This window comes from Lithobates pipiens, unplaced genomic scaffold, assembly GCF_037356315.1.
Source record: "Lithobates pipiens isolate NorthernLeopardFrog02 unplaced genomic scaffold, aLitPip1_a1.2 Scaffold_8, whole genome shotgun sequence".
NCBI classification, from domain to species: Eukaryota; Metazoa; Chordata; class Amphibia; order Anura; family Ranidae; genus Lithobates; species Lithobates pipiens.
The window spans coordinates 562,919,308-562,942,393 of NW_027507903.1; the positions used below are offsets into that span (position 1 = coordinate 562,919,308).

At 42.9% G+C, this 23,086-nt stretch overlaps 1 protein-coding gene across 1 annotated transcript in view; it reads left to right on the forward strand.

Moving 5' to 3' along the window:
* The first annotated feature begins 5,311 nt into the window (after nucleotides 1-5,311).
* The window catches only part of LOC143960990 (adhesion G protein-coupled receptor E3-like), a 130,423-nt gene continuing 112,648 nt past the window's right edge, over nucleotides 5,312-23,086 (forward strand). The window contains exons 1-2 of the mRNA XM_077470082.1: nucleotides 5,312-5,591; nucleotides 9,366-9,473. Coding sequence (XP_077326208.1) covers nucleotides 9,431-9,473 — 43 coding nt within the window. The 5' untranslated portion in view covers nucleotides 5,312-5,591; nucleotides 9,366-9,430. The remainder of the gene's footprint in view (nucleotides 5,592-9,365; nucleotides 9,474-23,086) is intronic.

Sequence of the window (23,086 nt, forward strand, 5' to 3'; positions counted from 1 at the left end):
ATGAGTGTGCGGTACTTATGTCACCGGCAGAATGTTTTCCTGTATTGTATCCAGAGGTTTGTGGCCCATCTGCCCCGTCCACCCCGGCCCAGACGGGCATCGTATTCACTACGGTATAGTATTTTTCAGCCACCTTAGGTGACAGTTTAGGAAAGTCCAGGTAAATAGGAATCTGTAGGAAGCTGTGCACAGCGTTGTCCACCCACTCTGCCACTTTGTCAAAAGTCTCGCCTTCCAAATGAGCTGGTATATATGGATAAAGGTATCTGTATTCTGAAGCTACCTTCTTTATTATAATTTGCTGTATTTTGGACAGCCAAGGCAGGGTCTTAGGGTCTCCATACCTGGGTAGGACCCAGGTGTCTGGTGCATGTTGAACTGAAAACCCAGCAACTTCATCTGGTTTAACCTTAGGTAAGGGGGCAATAGGGTGAGCTCTGGGAAACCATTTAACCCCCCGGATCCTCCTTGACAGACCTGGAGATATTGATTAGCGGGACTGCATTGGCAGGCAGCTTCATTTCCTCATTGGTAGTAACAGTAGGGAGAATCCCACATTCTTGCACCTCACTCGTTGGTTTCTCATCACTGTCGCCCCACTTCCCAGTATAGTATAAAGTCTCCGAAAACAACTCTGATAACCCGTCGGATGGGATATAACCGAGTTTGAAGGGGTGTAACACTCTTCACCTGGGAGGTAGCTGTGCTTAGTGTGCGCCTTGACTGGCACAACTATCTAATTATTTTTTTGGTTGGTTACAGGCATCGCTTTCCCCACAGGCACACCACTCTTGCTTCTCACTTGCTTACCCGGCCCTGGTATTTTTCTCTCAGGAGACGAAGACATTAAAGCAATCATCTGCGCCCAACCACGGCCTCTGGAAGCAACTGGTACACTGGGTCCTGGGACAGCCTTTGAGAAAGGAGGAGCAGCTTTCCAGAGAGCCCCTCCTTACACAGGGTCCCCAGAAATCCCCTCCTTACACAGGGTCCCCAGAGAGCCCCCCCTCTTAAATTAGTGTCCCCAGAGGGCCCCCTCTTTCATCAGTGTCTCCAGAGGGCCCCACCCTTACATTAGTGTTCCCAGAGAGCTCCCCTCTTACATTAGTGTCCACAGAGGCCCCACTCTTACATCAGTGTCCCCAATGGGCCCCTTACTTACATTATGTACAAAAAGAAACCCCCTTAATGGGACTTTAACTACTTGGGATCCGCGCTATTGCCAAATGACGGCATTAGCGCGGACCTACATTTCCGGGACTACGTCTATTGACGTCGTCCCGTGTACGAGCGGCCTGCGCGCCCCCTGAGGGGCGCGCGCGGCGCACTCTGTGATCGGCGAGTCCATGAGACTCGCCTGATCACCGATCCGTGGAAGGGGTCGATCCCGACCCCTTATCACGTGATCAGCTGTCAGCCAATGACAGCTGATCATGTGATAGAACGGAGCCGGTAATCGGCTATTATTCCTCCTCGCGCTGACAGCGCGAGGAGAAAAAAAAAAGCCGATCACCGGCGGCTGTGATCGGGACATCAGTCCCGATCACGGCCATCAATACAAGGGACCACCTGCCACCTGCCAGTGCCCACCTGCCTCCCGCAGTGCCATCCTGAAGTAAAAGTAAAAGCAAAAGTAAGTGCCCCCCGTCAGTGCCCACAGTGCCACCCACAGTGCCACCCACAGTGCCACCCCACAGTGCCACCCCACAGTGCCACCCACAGTGCCACCCACAGTGCCCACAATCTGCCTCAAAGATTCTGCACCCCAGTGCCGCCCATCAGTGCCCAGCAGTGCCGCCCATCAGTGCCCAGCAGTGCCGCCCATCAGTGCCCAGCAGTGCCACCTATCAGAGCCACCTATCAGTGCCACCTATCAGTGCCCATCAGTCCCATCTATCTGTGGTACCTATCAGTGCCCATCCGTGCCACCCATCCGTGCCACTTATCCGTGCCACCCATCCGTGCCATCTTATCTGTGCCCATCTTTGCCCATCAGTGCCGCCTTATCTGTGCCCATCGGTGCCGCCTTATCTGTGCCTATTAGTGCCGCCTTAACTATGCCTATCAGTGCCCACCAGTGCAGCCTATCAGTGCCCACCAATGCAGCCTATCAGTGCCCACCAATGCAGCCCATCAGTGCCCACCAATGCAGCCTATCAGTGCCGCCTAATCAGCGCACTTCAATGAAGGAGAAAAATTACCCGTTTGCAAAATTTTATAACAAACTATTAAAACATGATCTTTTTTTTTTTTGCATCTTTTTTTGTTTGTTTAGCAAAAAATAAATCTCCGAGCTGTAACTAAATACCACCAAAAGAAAGCTCTATTTGTGGGAAAAAAATGATAAAAATTTCATTTGGGTACAGTGTTGTATGCCCGCGCAATTGTCATTCAAAGTGCATCAGCGCTGAAAGCTGAAAATTGGTCTGGGACTGAGGGGGGTTTAAGTGCCCAGTAAGCAAGTGGTTAATGGACCACCAATACCACCAAGATTAAAGATAAAAGTTATATTTAAATTCATTTTATAAAGAATATACAAAGAACACCAGACACAAAGTATCTCCAATAAAATACAATCAAACAAACATAACATATATAGAAAAAACATCTATACAGAAAACCACAAATCCTCTCATTAATGTCCCAAGCCCAATGCATTTCCAGTCTCTACAGAATCTTCATCAGGGGTAGAGAGCAGAAAATAACAATATCGTGGCAATTCTGTAGCAAGACAAGAGGGGAGGGGAGGAAAAAAAAAAGATAAATACATAAACATACATGCCCCCAACATAAGCCATCCAAAAATTAAAGGGCCTATTTCCAACCTTATTAGGAGTGCTCCTCCATGAATGTAGGGCAGGACCACTAAATAACACCTAGGGTGTATGTATGGCCACACTTTTACAGATGTTACAATGGAATGGTCACACCCGGTACAAATCTTTTCACAATATTTCGGAACAGGGATTATGTCATATGCATTACTTCTCTATGAGTACGAAACAGACCATATATATCAAGGTCAGAACAGTCCACCTGTCCCCCCAAAAAGAAAGAAGAGAGAGGCAGACAAATAAGAAAAAAGAAGAACCAAAACAGAACATGCATTGCATGGAGGATTTGTGTATATGAAAATGAGGAAGTTCGGCAGCAAGACCAGACCAGCACCACATGCACATAAACCCCTGTTAGAAAACCGAATCAACGAACCAATCTGTAGAAGTAGAATAATAGTGTATTTGAATAGGAAGGCATGCGTTAGACCCACTCCCAGAAACAATAGTGCTGTGTGTTCAAGAGAATGATACATAAAGCAATGCTTACCCAAAACCAGGCAATCAATGGGGTTTGTTATAATAAACACCCCCTTAACAACATGTTAGTGGGCCCCAACAAGGGGTGTCCCAGAGAGCCTAAGGGTATGGATACCTATTATAAACAGTAAAAGTAGGAAAGCTAAGGGGGTCCAGAAAAACCCCTAGGGTACAATGTCCCAATACTAACCAAGTAAAAGTACTCACCAGAAACAACCAAGAGTATGCCCGACAATCTATTGCTTGAGCTGATGGTGTAACAAGCGTATACATCACTCCATCTGTCTAAATAGGCCGTCGGCGCATTTCTAATGATGTCATTACTGACGCCTATCTAGGTGTGCCCAAACACCAAAGCAAACAAGGCAGGGACTGCACACATTCAAGTGCGCAGCCGTGCCATAATATCCATAGGTGCGGCGCGCTTGCGCAATAACACCGCACCGTTTACCAGAAAAAAGGCGATCGTACAGGTCCGCCCTTTCTATCCACTTACGGCCGGCGTAAGTGGATAGAAAGGGTGGAAGGACCTACAGTCCTAAGCCCATGCCAATGCACGGACATCCCCGAAAACCCTCCCGAACTTCTCCCTACCAAAGAGGAGGGAACAACAGCGCGTGCTCGTACATCATTGGGGAATGCACCCACATCGGCCACACTAAGTAAAAACAGGGGGAAGAGACAGGTAGTAACACGCCCTACTCAAAGGGCACATATTCCAGAGGTCCAAAGAGAACCCCACTGAAACAAGCTGTTTTCCATGTCCCACCTGACACCACCCAGCCAGATCAAATAAGACCCAAAATGTTGGCCCCTGGCCGTGCTATGGTCCCCCTGTGGATGGAGACACGTTGGGGAAAAAAAAAGGGCAAGCATAAGAATAAAAATCATATTAGTGTCCCCAGAAAGCCCCCCCTCTTACATCAGGGCCCCCAAACAGCTGACTCCCTCCCTTGCAGAGGTTCCCCTGTACTTGGCTGGTGGAGGTGGGAGGCGGCGATCGGCAGCTCTATGGTGTCCACAGGCAGGGGGATCTCCCTGGGGCTAGTAGTTCTATCTCCAAATGTATACAGCAGAGAGGGGAGGGGCCTCTTACCTAGGCATCAGCAGCAGTGCTCAAGGGGAGTGAAAGTGAAACTTCCACCTCCTCCCACCTCTCCCCACTGCACTCTAAATGGCCAGCCAGAAGTGCAGGGGGGATGCTGGGTTTTGAGGGGCCCCCCACAGCGATGGGGCCCTACACAGCTTGCGTAGTGTGCGTATAAGGCGGATCGTCTCTGCGCTTAGGCCAAATCCGATATTCGGAGCATTCATCCTGCAATACGCCATCATGTTTCCAAACTGATATATCTCCTTCTCTAACCCACAATCAGATGCACATGCCTGCACTTCCTTATCCTCCTCTGCAGAGCGGGTCTCCTCCCCCTGCCAACAGATTGGTGCAAATGTTCTCCCGTAACTGTGGCACCCACCTTCTTCTTGCTGCGGTGCACCAAAACTGTAATGGAGTCCATTTTGGAGTCTGTTTCAACCCTCACAGCACTGGCAGGAATTGTCAAAGGTCAGGCTGATCCTTTCCCCTGAGCAATGAGACTTGTTGGTTCTTCCCCACATTGATAGTACACACGACAACACAGTCTATAAGAAGGGTAAAAGTTACTTGCCACCTTCCCATGGAGCCAGATGGAATCCCGATGAAGCTGAAGCCTGTTGCTATGGGCGACTGCTGCAAGGACAACAATGCCTAAACTCCAGGGTGCTACATCTCCATCATCTACAAACAAATGAAAACATTTTTTTCCTAGAACTTGGCTAGTCATACTCTACATACTGGACAGCCTGTAGTGCTTTCTGAAAAATGTTTTTAGAGAAAGTAAGAATATGGTGACAGAATACTCCAATTCTGTGGCTAGACCACTCAGGCACAACTAGTTATCATTCCATCACACATAAAGTATGCAATCTTCCCCTACTATCACTTCCCCTTACAGGCTTAAAAATACAACACAGAAAACACAAAGAAGCACACAAATGTCCCGACACAGAGACATAACATTTGCTTCATTGAAAATCACAATTTCTTAAACGGGATCTTCTGGGATACTAGCGCTGATCCAAAAAACTGAAGTGAAACCGCCAACAAAGCTTCTCTTTCTGTTTAATGAAAAAGGGCCCACAATTTACCAATGATGTAAGGAAGGCTGGAACCAGGCGCAGGGCACAATCTACAGATACATTGAGAGACCGTGGTCGCGAAGATCTGAACAGTGAAAACAGGTAGCTATAATGAACACTATACTTACATATAAAACTAATGAAGAACACCAGGTATCATACAGTTTTAATAACATGCTGAATTAGAACCAGAAAAAGCAGACTGATTGTGGAGTTTAAAACATCTAATTATTAGGGTGAGCTTCATTATGGTATAATTAACTGGATGGATACACTGAGCTACATTGTAGTACAGTTAACTAAAATAATGAGTATGCAGAACTTTCCATTGAGGCAGAACATAGGAATCAGAATTCCCAGCTGGACTGGTACAGTAAATACAGAAGTGCCAAATTACAATATACAGTACCGTAGATAGAAGGACTAACATGTACAGCATTACATGGCAGTTAGAACGAGACAATTAGGGTGTACAAGACTTGCAGAAAGTTACATAACAGACAGATTACAATGCACAGCATGCCAGCACAGGGAGATTAGAGTACTAGCATTGTAAAACATAAATATTAGAGTTCACAGTATTGTAGATTATGAATACCAGAATGCACAGAATTATAGAACATAAACATCAGATTGCAAAGCATTGTAGAACATAATGACCAGAGTGCGCAGCATTGTAAAACATAAAGACCAGAGTGTACAGAATTATATAACAAAGATCAGAGTGCACATTATTGCAGAACATACAGATCAGAGTGCACAGAATTAAAGAAAATAAAGATCAGAGTGCATAGTATTGTAGAACATACAGATCAGAGTGCACAGAAGTATAGAACATAAAAATCAGAGTGCACAGAATTAAAGAACATAAAGATCGGAGTGCACAGAATTATAGAACATAAAGCTCAGAGTGCACAGCGTTGTAGAATATACAGATCGGAGTGCACAGAATTATAGAACATACAGATCAGAGTGCACAGCGTTGTAGAATATACAGATCAGCGTGCACAGAATTATATAACATACAGATCGGAGTGCACAGAATTATAGAACATACAGATCAGAGTGCATAGAATTGTAGAACATACAGATCAGAGTGCACAGCGTTGTAGAACATACAGATCAGCGTGCACAGAATTATATAACATACAGATCGGAGTGCACAGAATTATAGAACATACAGATCAGAGTGCACAAAATTAAAGAAAATAAAGATCAGAGTGCACAGTGTTGTAGAACATACAGATCAGAGTGCACAGAATTATAGAACATAAACATCCGAGTGCACAGAATTATAGAACATAACGATCAGAGTGCACAGAATTATAGAACATAAAGATCAGAGTGCACAGCATTGTAGAACATAACAAGATTAGGGTGCACAGCACTGTGGAGTAGCGATAGTATACAGTGCAATATTGTAGAACAACAAGATTAAGCGTATAGCATTGAAGAGTAGGAATTTAAAGACTACAGCATTGTAGACCATAAGGATTAGAGTGCACAGTATTGCATAACAAGGAGATTAGATGCACACAGTTGTAGAAGAGTGAGATTAGAGGGCACAGTATACTATTGGAGAAGAGAGAAAGTGGAGGACACAGTATTATGGAATAGTGAGAATAAAGTGCACAGTATTGCAGAATCATGAGATTAGAGTGTACAACATTGTATAACATAGATTAGAGTGAACAGTATTGTAGAATAGTGAGTTTAGAATGCACATAGTATAGTGAAATTAGAGTGTACGGCACATAGTAAAGTGAGATTACCAGAGACATCAGAAGAACAAGCATTGAAAACAGAGACATCATAATGTGCAACAAAAATGAATATGAATCAGCAGAAAATCTGATAGTGTGTATGGGGCTTAACTCCAGCCCAAAAAAATATTTTTACATTTTTGGATATCATAGAGAAGGGTTAACACCCCTCTAATGTTTAATTTGCTGCCTGTTCCCCTGTTCAGAAGATTTCACCTCACTTCCTGTCCCTGTGAGAAATGGATTTTGAAATGTTTGGGATGTTGTGGAAACAAGGCTTAGTTTTAGACACCTTTTTCCTCATGATAACTCTTAGCCCTTGTACACACGGTCGGAGATTCCGACAACCAATTCCGTCGGAGTAATTCCAGAAGAGGTCCGGAAGTGATATTGCATACACACGGTCGGACTAAGTTGTCGGAAAATCCGATTGTACATAACGTGATGACGTTATTTAGTTACGACGGCACTACGTTCAGGCTAGTAGCCAATAGCTTTGGCCTAGGAATTTGATCTGAGCATGCGTGGCACTTTGTCCGTCGGAGTAGGCTATCACATGATCGGAGTATGTCCGATAGGAGCATTTTGTCAGAAAATTTTACCGGTTGGAAGTTGGAAAAGTTGGTCCGTCAGATATTCCGATGGAAACAGTCCGATGCAGACCACACACAGTCGGAATATCCGACAAAACGGTCCGATAGGAAACATTCCGACGGAATCTCCGACCATGTGTACAAGGGCTTACAGGAGTGAAGTTCCCTTCCTAGGGGTAGATTTCCTCTCACTTCCTTTTTGTCTCCCTCCATTTGTAAGTACAAGTCATATGTAATTTGGATATTTGTAACTGGGGGACTGCCTGTACAAGTTCACAGAATTGTAGAACAGATACACCAGACTGCACAGCATTGAACAGAGAGGTTAGAATGTAGAACCACAGAGCAGAAACATTAGAGTTTGTGGCATTGTAGAACAGAGACACCCGAGGGCACAGCATTGTAGAACATAGAGGGTAGAATGTACAGAATCATAGAAAAGAAACAGAGTGCCCAGCATTGTAGAGCAGAGACATCTGAGTGTAAAGTACTGTAGAACAGATATCAAAGAGCACAGCATTGTAGAGTACAGACTTCAGAGTACTCAGCATTGTAGAGTAATGACATCAGAGTGCACAGCATTGTGGAGTAAAGACTTCAGAGTGCTCAGCATTGTAGAGTAATGACATCAGAGTGCTCAGCATTGCGGAGTAAAGACTTCAGAGTGCTCAGCATTGTAGAGTAATGACATCAGAGTGCTCAGCATTGTAGAGTAATGACATCAGAGTGCTCAGCATTGCGGAGTAAAGACTTCTGAGTGCTCAGCATTGTAGAGTAACGACATCAGAGTGCTCAGCATTGTAGAGTAATGACATCAGAGTGCACAGCGTTGTGGAGTAAAGACTTCAGAGTGCTCAGCATTGTAGAGTAATGACATCAGAGTGCTCAGCATTGTAGAGTAATGACATCAGAGTGCTCAGCATTGTAGACTAGAGGAATCAGAGTGCACACCATTGTAAAGCAGAGACATCAGAAAAAATAGAAACATAGAACAGAGAACATTGTAGAACAGAGACATCACAGTTCACAGCACTGTAAAACAAATATATCACAGTGTGCAGCATTATAGAGCAGAGACTTCTGAGTGCAATGTATTATAGACCAGAGACATCCCAGTGCACTGCATTATAGAGCAGAGACATTTGAGTGCACAGCATTATAGAGCAGAGACATCTGAGTGCACAGCATTACAGAGCAGAGACATCTGAGTGCACAGCATTACAGAGCAGAGACATCTGAGTGTACAGCATTATAGAGCAGAGACATCTGAGTGCACAACATTATAGAGCAGATACATCCCAGTGCATTGCATTTTTACCTTTTCCTATGCCACACCTATAAACACATGCCCCACCCCCTAATTATACCACGACTCCACCTACTGCCAAAAAAGTGTCCCGATTTTTTTTTTTACAATGTTGGCAACTATGGGCACAGCATTGTAAGATGTTAATACGGCAAAATCAGGATATGCATACAGAAAGAACATTGTCACAAATTTGGGTGTTGTTACCATCTAGGAAAGAAGAAAACTGATCAGCACTGGAAAAGAGAAGCACAATATAAAATATCCAGGAGAACAGAGATGGATCAGAAGCTTACAGTGCAATTATGGCTGCTTATACTCAGTAAGTCTCCCTCTGAACAGTAACTATGTAGATTCCTGACAGATATATGGAAAGACATAAAATTATAAGAGTGCAAAGAGCATTGATGAAATGCAGGGAGCAGAAAACAGTATATTCCTTCCCATCACTATGGGGCTGTCAGAACAATAAAAGTTGATTGTTGATTGACTGCTATAGGTTATTGCAGGTCGTACTCTTCCCTTTGCTCCGTAAATAAAGTAGCAGATGACAACTTAAGGTTTTCCAACTGTGTTGGTTTGCCTAATATGCAGAGACTTGGTGATTTTTTTTTCCGAGAGCATAACTCTCTTTTCTGACAAATTTGATATTGTAATGAGGGTAAAGTCAAATATTCCACACTGTAGATAGTATTGATCTCTAATCCACAGGTTGAAACATTTGTGTGAGAAATGTTGAAAAGGTGTAACCTGTTTTGGGCTTATTGAATATCATCAGTGCAGTACATGGGTAAAATGGCTTCTACTGAATAGGGCTTGGGGAGCAAGAAGGTACAACCCCACAGGCTATGTTGGATTGGGCCAAAAGGTACCAAGAAACCCTCTACTGAACCAGTGATAAGCACAGCAGGGTTATTTCAAAACAGAAGGTATCTATACATCTTTTTGGGCAACTAGTAATAATTAGTCAGATTCAACTTGTCCTGTAATGTTGAAGAGATTTGTCTGCTTTTCCAGCTTTTGTCTGCTTTTGCTATTTTTAAGTTCTAAAGAGTGTAAAGCCCCATACACACTATCAGATTATCTGCTGAGTTTTTCCTTCAGATTTACCAAAACCATATAATATGAGGACAAACCTTAGGAGTTTCAATGTGTATGCAATCAGGCAGGCCCTTCTACTACATGGTTTTGGTAAATCTGAAGGAAAAACTCAGCAGATAATCTGATAGTGTGTATGGGGCTTTAGGAACATACCCCAACATTCAATGCCACACGGGTAGCTCAGTCACCTTAATCCAATCAACATGGAAAATGTCCAGACAGATGTTGATTGTTCAAGAACAGAATAGGAAGAGTGAATATTTGGGGAAACACCTTGTTCTAATATCCCAATGGTGCCACAAAGTGTCCAATAATTGTTAATTCTTTGATTTACAAGGCTGGAGGTATGGATTTTGTCAAATTGCAAGGGCAGAGATGGTAAAACAGCAGTATATGTGGTTGACTTATATTCCAAAAACATTGGGTTTATTCCTCATTTTCAAAAAGTGGACAGTTGTGCAGATTCTATTCCTTGACTAATCGTCCGTGTCAAATAGCTGGTTATATCACACATACAGCCTAATATTATAGAGGCATTTGTTTAAAATTGCCTAAAGCTCTTTCAGATTTGTTGGCCATTATCAGTGCAAGCGTATGGAAACCATGTCTTCTATGGAGTATGGCTTGAGGACCAACAATAAGGTATACCCTGACTAGTTATGGTAAAGAGGTCCAAAATAAACCAAAAAGTCCTTTACTGAACTAGTGCAAAATACAATAGACCCTTCATCACAAATTCCCAAAATAAAAGTTTTTTTTATTCCTCATTTTAAGCATAGTATATGCAAATCGTACCTTTCTAATGCCGCGTACACACGGTCGGAGAATCCGTCGGAATGCGTCTTATCGGACCGTGTCGTCAGATAATCCGACTGTGTGTGGTATGCATTGGATTGATTCCGTCCGAATCTCCGTCGGACCCAATTTTCCAACATGTTGGAAATATTTCCCGACCAACTGGGCCGGTCGGACATATTCCGATCATGTGTAGAGAATTTTGATCGGACCAAGTGCCACGCATGCTCAGATCAAATTACTACATCAAAGCTATTGGCTACTAGCCTGAACGTACTCCCATCGTAACAAAATTACATCATCACGTTCTGAAAGATCGGATTTTTCGCCAACTTGGCCCGACCGTGTGTATGCAACAGTTTCGGACAAGATCCGACAGACAAAATCCGACGGGCAAAATCCGACGGATTTGGTTGCGGAAATCTCCGACCGTGTGTACATGGGCTAGCCCTTGGTCTTTCTGTCCATCAGAATGGCTGCTTTTTGGCACAGATAAAACACAACATTGATGAACCATTTAGTCCAAACTGCATACAAGTTTTTCAGGCTTGTTGGCTATCATCAGTGCACTGACTGAAAACAATGAAAAAGGTCCAAAGTTTGCTTGCTGCAACCATAGGGAATAACTCAGGGGCCCTTTAACACCGAATGTGGTTGGATGCAGTTGATTGCAGTTGGATGCATTTTGATTACGATTCAAATGCACCACACCCACACCACACCGTGTCCCTTTAAGCCAAGCCCAAAAAACGTATAGAACAATGCACTGCAAAAACATTGCTAAATGCAGCACAAAACGCATGCAGAATGCACTGAAGCAAGCTTCAAACGTGCATCAAATGCAATACAAACATGCAGGCAAGACGTGCAGTTATGTGCAGTTTCTTGTGCAAATGGGCCCTTAAAGTGGTTGTAAAGGCTCAAGGTTTTTTACCTTCAGCCCCCCTCCCCCCAGCTTCCTAATACTTAACCAAGCCCCATCTCAATGCAGAGATGTGTACGAGAGCAGCTGCTCTACTGGGTCTCTTTCTCCGCATTGGCTGAGACAGCAGTGGGAGCCATTGGTTCCCGCTACTAAAAATCAAAAGCAGTGAGCAAATAAGGAGAGAGCAGGAGAGCGGGGCCACCCGGTGACTCCGCCCCCTCTGACGCACAGTTCCATGTGTCAGAGGGGGCGGAGTCACCGGGTGACCCCGTCCTCCGTTATAAAAGAACTGTCAGAAGAAGAGAAGCGTCACACAACGGGAGCCTCCCATTGCCCGGAGCGGCCCGTGAACCAAGAAGAGACACCGTGGAGGAAGATGCCGGACGAGAACACCGGACCAAGAAGAAGCAGATCGGAGGAAGAAGAGGATCGGAGGAAGAAGAAGATGGAGGAAGAAACCGAAGGATGAAGAAAAGAAGAAGGAAGAAAGAAAATGAAAGAAGATTTTAATAAAGGAATTGTCAAAGACCGTCTCCTGTCATTTTTAACACTTTGTCACTTTTTTGGTGAAATAGTAGGGGTGCTTTTGTACCCCCTTACCATTTCACACGGGGGGAGGCAGGGATCTGGGGGTCCCCTTGTTAAAGGGGGTTTCCAGATTCCGATAAGCCCCCTGCCTGCAGACCCCCACAACCACCGGCCAGGGTTGTGGGGATGAGGCCGTTGTCCTCATCAACATAGGGATAAGGTGCATGTGGCCTTGTACGGTCGCTCTCTTGTCCCCCCCACTTTTCCTGCAGCCTGCCAGGTTGCGTGCTTGGATAAGGGTCTGGTATGGATTTTGAGGGGACCCCCATGCCTTTTTTTATGTTGGCACTGGGTTCCCCTTAATATCTGGTATGGAATTTCGGGGGACCCCCACACATTTTTTTTTCTTAATACTAATGCTAACATTACCTGTGTTCAGTGCAAAAAGCCTTAAAAAAAAACCATAGAAGACGTACAACATTAAAATCCTACTAGCTTGTAGTCAAAATATTCGACCGGGAATGTATGATTGCAGCATCATAAGTGAGTTTCGCTGCTCTGTCGAATCTTCTTTAAACATTCCGACAGACACCATAAGCCTTCAATGACAGATTCAACCGTAATTCATTTGGATTTTCGGACGAATGACATTTTTTAACGAAAAACAAAATAAATAAAAACGAATTTCGGGAGTAACTAAATAAATGTATTTTTCGGACGAAAACGAAATTCCGAAACAAAATATTTCAGTCTGCACATGTCTAATGTGTATATGTACGTGTATATTGCTCCTGACGAGCAGGCGCTATTGTTTTTGTAAAGTTAAGTTGCCTGAAGGCACAGTTGGGCTTTGGGATTATTTCTCTAAATTTCTGGCTTCAGTACCAGTCCAGCTGGGTTGCACTGGGTTCTCCTTGACCGCAGGTGTCGCTGTCACTGCCAACAAGAGTAGAAACGCAGTCTAGCTGGATACATTGAATGCCACTTATCTCTCAGAACCAGCCCAGTGGGATTGTTTTCCTGCTGGGCATTCTGGGAGTGGTATTTATGGTACCGATGCCATGTTGGCGGGGGATTATTTGCTGTCTGTTTGGTTCTGGGGATCCTCCTGACCCAGCCCCATGGCCCTCCTGGCCTGGGGTGCGGAACTATGCATCCTGTGTCTCAGGGGCTGGCTGGCCCGAGGTGACGCAACTGAAGGGATAGGCCCGAGCGAATTTCGGGGCCTACAGATCCAGGGATGGTCTGGTGCCATCAAATCAGAAGGGAGAGGCCCAGCAACTTAAGAACCCAGGGGGAGGACTCTTTCAGGAGAAGACCGTGCGCAAGGCTGGTTTCTCTGAAGGAGACTGGCGACTTAGTTGAAGGATGCAACTTGGATCAACACTCATATGGTATCGCCGGATCGGCTGAGAGAAACTGATACCGTATGTCAGTTCTTTAAATTTATCCACATCCCTCAGTAATGCTCAAGTGCATCTCACAAGTCTGTGGAAGAGACTTTACCGAGCATCCCACCAGCTGCTAGGCCTAGTGAGAGAGGTCTATCCGGGGGTTGCTGAATCCAGTTGTGGAACAGTTTTATTCTCTGGATTCTCTTAAAACTTTAACCTTGCAATTTAAGTGCCTGAACTAACCCTCTACCCTCCATTAAGAGACTTTGTTTTTTCCAAATAAATAACCCAAAAGAGGATTTACTGTCAGTTTCAACATTCTTTGGGCCATTTACCACAGGATCCCCAAGACGGAGCAGCAAGCAGGTAAAGTAACGGTAAACCCAGATCAAACCAGCAGCTCCTTCGGGGGTCAGCGCTACATATGGAATATAATTCACCTGTGAGAAAACCAAAAGCCATCCAATGAAAGGCCATGTATTGCCAACCCACATGCACTCTTCTGATAGCTGGAGCCATCTCATCAAACAAGGGGCAGCAATAAGGTATAATCATGTATGGCTATTTTAAAGGACCATTATTGCCAAAAATGTTGCATTATGATAACTGTAAGGAGTAAAAAAAAGTTTATTTTTCTTTTAAAGTGGTAGTAAAGGTTTAAAAAAAAAAAACTTGCAGGGTAAAGGCATAATGTACTAGTTTGCTAGTTTATGAAAGACTTACCTTGAAATGAAGACCTCCAGCGGCGCGCTGTCAATCCTCACCTGGTCTTGCTTCTGGGTTCACAGGCTGCAGCCACTTAAATGGCCGAGCCGCGATGACATCACTTGCATGCATGCACATGGGAGTCACAGCTGTGGCACAGGGCCCTGAAGGAATGGCGCAGGCATGTCATACCTTCAGAGATGTCATTGGCTTCTGCTCCCTAGAATATCTCCTAAATGGTGCATGCTTAGGACATATTCATACAGGGCTCGTGCACACAGCAGCTCAAAAAAAAAAAGATGCTTTTCAGCTTGAACAAGCTTGTGCTTTTTTGTGCTCTTTTGCATGTTTTTATTGAGCTTCTTTAAACTTTTTTTTATAAACCCTCCCCTCGGCTAATTTTTCCTATTTTTTTGTGTGTTTTTGAGCTTCTTTGATCTTTCTTGAGCTTTCTCTTGCTTTTTTTGGGCACTTAGGAGTCTTTTCTCCTCTCAAAAACACGAGTTTGATGGGTTTTTTTTTTCTTCCTGATAACTCCTGAAAAAGTCATAGGGGGGTCATTTACGAAAGGCAAATCCACTTTGCACTGAAAGTGCACTTGAAAGTGCAGTCGCTGTAAATCTAAGGGGTAGATGTGAAATGAGTGGAAGCTCTGCTGATTTTATCATCCAATCATGTGCAAGCTAAAATGCTGTTTTTTATTTTCCTTGCATGTCCTCCTCCGATCTACAGTGAATTTACTTTCAAGTGCACTTGCAGTGCAAAGTGGATTTTCCTTTAGTAAATAACCCCCACTGTGATCATCTGTGATTGGACACAGTCGATCACATGGTAACGGGTAGCTGTGATTGGCCCTTTACCACTATCTGTGATCAGCTGTGTCTGAAGGACCAGCAATCACAGACCGCGCCAGATGCATGCTCCAGGGGGTGTTATTTACGAAAGGTAAATCCACTTTGCACTGAAAGTGCACTTGGAAGTGCAGTCGCTGTAAATCTAAGGGGTAGATGTGAAATGAGTGGAAGCTCTGCTGATTTTATCATATAATCATGTGCAAGCTAAAATGCTGTTTTTTATTTTCCTTGCCTGTCCCCCTTGGATCTACAGCGACTTTACTTCCAATTGCACTTTCAGCGCAAGTGGATTTGCCTTCAAAAGCCCATAGGAGCAGCTTCTTTGTGCTTTCATGAGACTCAGTATGCATGAGCCCTTAAAGTGGGAGTCCACCGGGACTCCGCGTTTTTTTTTTAAAGCCAGCAGCTACAAATACTGCAGCTGCTGACTTTTAAAATAGTGACACTTACCTGTCCAGCGCACCCGCGATGTCGGCACCCGAAGCCGATCTCTAGGTCGCCTGTCGGGTCCTGCCGCCGCCATCTTGAGTATGGGAATCAGGAAATGGAGCCTTTCGGCTTCATTTCCCGGTTCCCTACTGCGCATGCGCGAATCGCGCTGCGCAATAAGGATGCTCCCCGCTGCCTCTGGGATCTGTGTGTTTCCCAGCAGGCAGCGGGGCACTTGCGGGAAGGGGCGGGCACTTGCGGAAAGGGGTGTAAGTTACGCCCCTTTCCGCAGAGAGCTATCCCGGAAGTGGGTGCAGTTACCTGGATTATCCAGGTAACTGCACCCCCCTCCCCCCTGAAAGGTGCCGATTGTGGCACCGGAGGGGGGGAGGGTTCCGATGAGCGGAAGGTCCACTTTAGGGTGGACCTCCGCTTTAATCTATAAGTAATCTTTACTATAAGCTTACCTGTAGGTAAAAAAAAAAAATCTTTAAATATTTAAAATGGGAATACAATGTTGCAAACATCCCTGGAAGTTTAATACCTATAGTTTGTTCTTTGTTTTGTTCATTGTTACTTTGACTAGACCGCAGTGGTGGCCCATTCATACGGGGTGCAGGGGCTACGCCCCCCTAATCCATGCACCCAGCCCCTAATCTACATGCAGGGCTTCCAGACGCATAGATTTCAACGGGGGCTTTCTTTTTTTTTGAAGCACGTGTTTAGAGGGTAAGGCTCTAATTGGCTTAAAAAAAGGGTGGGTTCTAGGTCGCAGGAATTGGTTTGATGCCCCCCCCCCAAAAAAAATATTGAGCACCAGCCGCCACTGCTAGACAGTTTGGCCGGCATGCATATTGAAGAAAATATAAAAAAGACAAAGAACGTAAAGAAATACAAATATAGTGGAGTACTATTCTTGTATGAACAATTCCAGTTATCAGAATGGAATATTTTTTCCTGAATGTTTCATTCCTGTACCTAAGCTATCTCTTCCTGGTAGAATGGCGATGACAATGTGGCATCATTTATTAATCTTTTCTGTTTTGCCCCCAGACCCCAGTTAGAACTAAATTTCAAGACTCTTACTGTTTTAATCTGAATAATGGCATTGATGTATTTTAATGTAAAGGGTGCCTGCTGTTCCTGTGCACAGGGAGGCCTCTAGTGGACACTGCTTGCAATAAAAGATTTCAATTATAAACCAATAGTAATTTACACTATAAGAGCATAAAGGCCATAGATGTTAACCCCTTCCACACCTCCATTAACCACATCTCACACCTGTACACCCCCTATGGACCAGAGAAGTTTCTACATTTCTGCTTTGACCTTGTTTATTTGGCAATAACTTTGTTAATAATTAAGATAACAGATAAAGATAAGATATACCGTATTTTTCGGACTATAAGGCGCACCGGATTATAAGGCGCACTAGCAACGACCGGCTGATAAAATGGATATTTCCATATATAAGGCGCATCGGACTATAAGGCGCACCGGATTATAAGGCGCACTAGCAACGACGGCTGATAAAATGGATATTTCCATATATATAAGGCGCATTGGACTATAAGGCGCACGGTCAATTTTGTGAGAAAATTTAGGCTTTTACGTGCGCCTTATAGTCCGAAGGTTAACGTCAAGAGACTTGATCTGTGACTCCATGCGCGCCCATCTGACAGATACTGTTAACAAAGAACTCCAGCGATGTCAACAGGTCATATATAAGGCGCACCGGATTATAAGGCGCATGGTCGTTTTTGGGAGAAAATTTAGGCTTTTACGTGCGCCTTATAGTCCGAAAAATACGGTAGATAAGTCTCATTCACACTAGCAGATGAGGCAGGGTAAAACCCTGCTGTTGAGCTGAGTTTTTACCACTCCCCAACTACTCCCCCCCATTTAGCTGCAGAGGCAGAGGCTTTACAAAAGCTGCTGTCACAATGCTTAGCTTTGCGGTAGGAATTATACCCCTTTCTGCTTTTGGCAGGCAAAGTGCCCACCAAGCCTGACCCATTCAAATAAATAGGGCCTCTCTGCCAGCACCCTGTAAATGCGTGCGTAGCTGTTCACTTGTGCAGGGTTCACAGCATTAAAGCAGACAGTAAGGAGGTCAGGAACAAGAGGAGGCTCCTAGTGGCAGCAGTACTGAATGGACAAGCATTGATCTGAGATTTATGAAGATCCTTGCCCACACAAAGTCATCCAGATGAGGCGCTGAAGAAGAAGGAAACCTTGAAACGCGTTAGCCGATGTGTCTACAAGTGTAGCAGAATTCTTCACACGGACAGACATAAGCTGATGATTTTATGTTATAGCTATGACACAAGCACTGATTTGTGAGTATATTCACCTCTGTTTTATTTAATAAGAACATGCATCAAGGATAAAGTGCTAGGACTGTGTGCCCTCTGTCTTTTTTTTTATGCTTTTAGTAAGGAGGTGATACAATGCCTCTCACTACCTATCTAATGCTCTCTGAAGATTGATTTGAACACAGATCTCTTTTTAGAGATAAAAGCAAGTTTGTTACCCTAAAAAATAAATAACAAAATAAATAAATAAATAGATCCTGTTCCATTAAAGCATGTTATACAGCACAGTGCTTGTGCTGTGTAATTTGGCCCTCTGTACCACCTGAAATACCTGGCTGATCTTGCCTGGTTCTTCCCTCTCCCTGTAAACTGACCATGGTTTATCATGGCTGCTGAGCCCTGACTCCGTGGTCAGTTTATGTGCCCGTTGTTATCTGCAGCTCTCCACTGTCCTCCTCCCCCTCCCCTCCCTGCCTGTCAGCTGGTACCAGCACCGCTCTACTCCCCTCCCTGTTGCTATAAAGCTATGCTAAGTTTATACCATCCCCTCTGTTAGATAAGAACATGTGTCCTATTGTCTGTGCTTTTTTTTTTTTAAATAATGGGACACATGTTCTTATGTAACCGAGGGCATTTAAAAAAATATACAGGTTGCATGTTTTGAGTTACAGAGGAGATCTAGGGCTAGAATTATTGCTCTTGCTCTACCGATCGTGGCAATACCTCACATGTGTGGTTTGAACACCATTTTCATATGCGGGCACTACTCACGTATGTGTTTGCTTCTGTATTCAAGCTTGGCGGGACAGGGCACGTTTAAAAAAATAATTTTTTTTATTTATATTACCTTTTATTTTTTACCTAGTTTTTTTGCCTAGTGGTAGCACCCACTCTGCCTAGATTTTTCAAAACTGATATGCTATTTCAGGCCAGTTTAGGGTGTTTTCCTTGACTCTGACACCCACAACCTTTGACTCCCTTTGTCCTTCTCCTGGTCACTCTAACCATATACAAAAGGTCTTTTAATTTAAATGTATTTAAAGTGCTAATATCAAACGTCTCATATTTGCTTCCTTTTGGTCGTTTATGTATCATTTACAGTGTTTTGTAATATCGGTTTGATTAGTGCACAAAAATACCTGTTGATCCATCTGGAAATCAAGTGAGCTTATAACCTTCTGTGCTCACTGCAGTGTAATCAGCCATGGCCAGTTCATCTACTTTAGGTGAACTACAAAACACCTTGTGTCTCATTTGTTGTAAAGATGAGAGATGAGGGGTTCTGTAGTACAAATCAGGATCAAGCAGATTAGGTTACTCCTCTACCAGTAATGTACACCGAGTGAGCCTTGTCACCCAAGAGAGCTAGTGTGTTAATGTCAGTGTCATCAGGTAAATTTATTAGGAAAAAAGTCTGAAAAAGAAAAGTAATACTTTATATCCAAGTATAAAGGATACTTACATGTCCAGAGCTGCAATGTATGAACTTTTTGTTCTTATGTTTAATGCTGAGATGTTAATACTATATAAACCTAAAAAATAATAAGTAGCGTGGCCATAAAACCTGGCATCACTTCAAGTTGGAGTTCCCGTTTCTTTTTTTTTCCTCATATGTGTAGTTCTATGCTGATAATAATATATTCTGCAAGCAATTCATGACACATCGTCTATTTCCCACAATAAAATAGGAAGAAGCTTTACAATTACAGAAAAGCTACACTTTATTTAGGTGATGAACTTTTGCTTCCAGAATGCACACATTAAAATGGACAGTGAAGCATGTGAACAGGAACAATACCAGGAAATCTAGATATTTAAAAAAAAAGGAACTGAACCATTCTAACTAATTTAAAGCCAAAGACCAAATAAGCATGAAGTGGCATTTAATGACATTATTAAAAATAAAATAAAATTTAACATATTTACAGACTGATAATACTGTATAAGTATCTGATTTTCTCTTTATATCAGATTCCCCATTCTGCCCCTTAAACCCATTAATGACCCTTACTATTTAACTGCAATACTATATCATCTGGTTATGTCTCTTGCATGATGTCAATACAGACGATTGTATATATATATATATATATATATATATATATATATATATATATATATATATATATATATATATATATATATATATATATATGTGTGTATATATATATTTTTTTTACATTGTTCCACTCAAGACTTTTAAATACCATTCAGCCCTTCCAGTGACCTATATTGTGTAGGACTTGTCCTCACCCCATGATATGCCAAAGTACCATGGCATCAATATGTATATGTGGTTTTTAGCATGCCCCGCAATCTTGAGTATGCATTTTTTGTAATTAAGTATGCTGTACATGACCTCATAAGGTACAGTAAAAATGTTCTTTGCAATGACTGCTTTTTGGTATAATTTAGAGGCCAACCCCCCCCACCCCCTTTTGTGTTTATATCAGATTCAGATATTAAGCCCCATACACACTATCAGAGTTTCTGCTAATTTCTTCCTTCAGATTTTGCAAAACCATATAATATGAGGTCAAACCTTAGGAGTTTCAATTTGTATGCAATCGGGCAGGCCCTTGCACTACATGGTTTTGGTAAATCTGAAGGAAAAATTCTGCAGAAAATCTGATAGTGAGTATGGGGCTTTATCCAACACAGGACCACAAGACTGGGAGATGCAAGGCCAGCCATTATAGCCAGTGAGGCTCCAATGAATTGCACAGTGCTATCAGTCTAATACAGGGAACATGGCTACAGGAGAGCAGAGCACAGAAATAAACTTCATGAGTGCACTGCTGCTCCTTTATTGACCTATCAGAAGGTCAGAGGAAGGGAGGTAGCGCGGTTGTATAACATTACTGTTTTAGAATAAGTGGTGTCAACATTCTATAAGAGAATTGTCACGTGCAAAAGTGGCTGAATAGAACCCCAAATCGCATGGCAGGTTATTTAGTAATCATTTATGTATATTGAATGTGGATTTAGCTATTTGTATATACTTAAAATGGATTTTATTATTCTAGTGAAAAAAATATGAAATATGGGTAGGTAGGGAGTGCTGTTCTTAAACTGTGGGAGCACCTAAAACTGCCTGGAGTCATGTTGTGTTCAGAGTCAACCCCTCTATTGAACTGAGAATCTTGAGCGTCTTCTGTAAAAATGTCCTCTCCTTGCTCCTGCTTAGTTATTACCCTTCTATTTCCTGAGATAGGTATGAGTATTGAAAAATACCACCCACCATCACACCACCACCAAATCCACCACCATCACCAAACACTTCCCCAAAAATAAATAAGAAAAAATGTTAGTGTAGAAAAATATGCAATGTGGCAGAGGACTTGTTATATACTATATATTCGGAGACCCAGACAAAAGCAAAATACATTTGAATAAATATAAAGAAGTGTGTATTGGAATATGAATTTTGGACACTAGACACATGGAATAGAAGGCTGCTGAGGGTTCATCAGCTTTTTACTAGTCGCTAGTGCTGCCTTTGAGCATTGGCACAATGGTGGACATTTTTTAAAAATGGTGCACTCAGAATCTGGTGCAGCTGTGCATGGGAGCCAATCAGCTTCTAACTCCAGTTTGCTCAATTAAGCTTTGACAATAAAAGATGGAAGCTGTTTGGTTTCTGTGCAGAGCTGAAGCAGATTTCACACTCTCCACTTTTAATAAATCTTCTCAATGTGACATTCACTGAAGTATATTGAGGTACTCCTAGGAGGCCATGTAGAGTGCTTTCAAGTGCTTCCAAATTTGTAAATATCCCAGTGATCTGCTCATTTTCCCTCTTACCCAAGTTGTTAACCATAGCAGTGTCAGTTCAATTCAATAAAGATATAGGTTTCATCTGCCCATCTATGTCTTTACTATCAAAAGATAGACTTTCATCTTAGGATAGCAGGATATTATTATTGTAGGCACTTTACATACTTTTCTACTATGTTTTATACTTTTAAATATAATCACATGGTAAAGGGCAGCTGTGATTGGCCCTTTACCACTATCTGTGATCAGCTGTGTCTGAAGGACCAGCGATCACAGACCGCGCCGGATGCATGCTCTAGGGGGTGCACAAGGGTGTAAAACTACCATGCTGTAGCTGTCTTTTGGCTATAGTGGTTAGGAAGTGGTTAAAAGTGATACTAAACACAGACTGTTTCATTTATCCTTCATTGTTATTTCTCTTTCTGTATACGAATAATGGCACTGTAATTATTTTAATAAAAAACAACGTCCAAGTACCTTTTTTCCTAATTGATATACAACTGTTGCATGACCCAGGTCTTTCCCAGCCTGTCTGCAGGTGTCAGAAACCATGAAATCAGGCTGAGACAGAAGTACAGTTAAATCATATTTGTTTAATAATAAAAGTAGAAAGAACAAACGTCAAAACATAGCCAAAGTTCAGTAACTGGAATGTATAGTCAGCCAAGCCAGAAGTCAGGGATCAATGTAATGGAACAGCAAGTAGGATCTGGAGCCAGAAGGGATGTCAGAAAAGCAAGTCTTGAACAGGATTGCAGAAGATAGTTTCTGTAATGTTGACCAAGGCAGAGAGCCTCTGGACTGGACGGCTTAAGTAGGCAGGACTGAGGAGCAGGATATCATCAACAGCTGAGTAACGTCTCATCCTCTGCTGCTAGTTACATGTTCAAAATAAGGGGGGAAAAAATCCTTTAAAATACAGAGGAAAAACAAATAATTAATAACATTAAACAGTTTTAATTTGGCACACAAATACAGTATATATTTGAAAACAAATTATTGAAAATAGAAAGGAGAAGAATGGGGGGTTTAAGGGTTCAACATAATCAAATTGAGAAAAATATCAATTTCATGAACTTTATTAAATACGTTTAAAATTCATTATATTATAT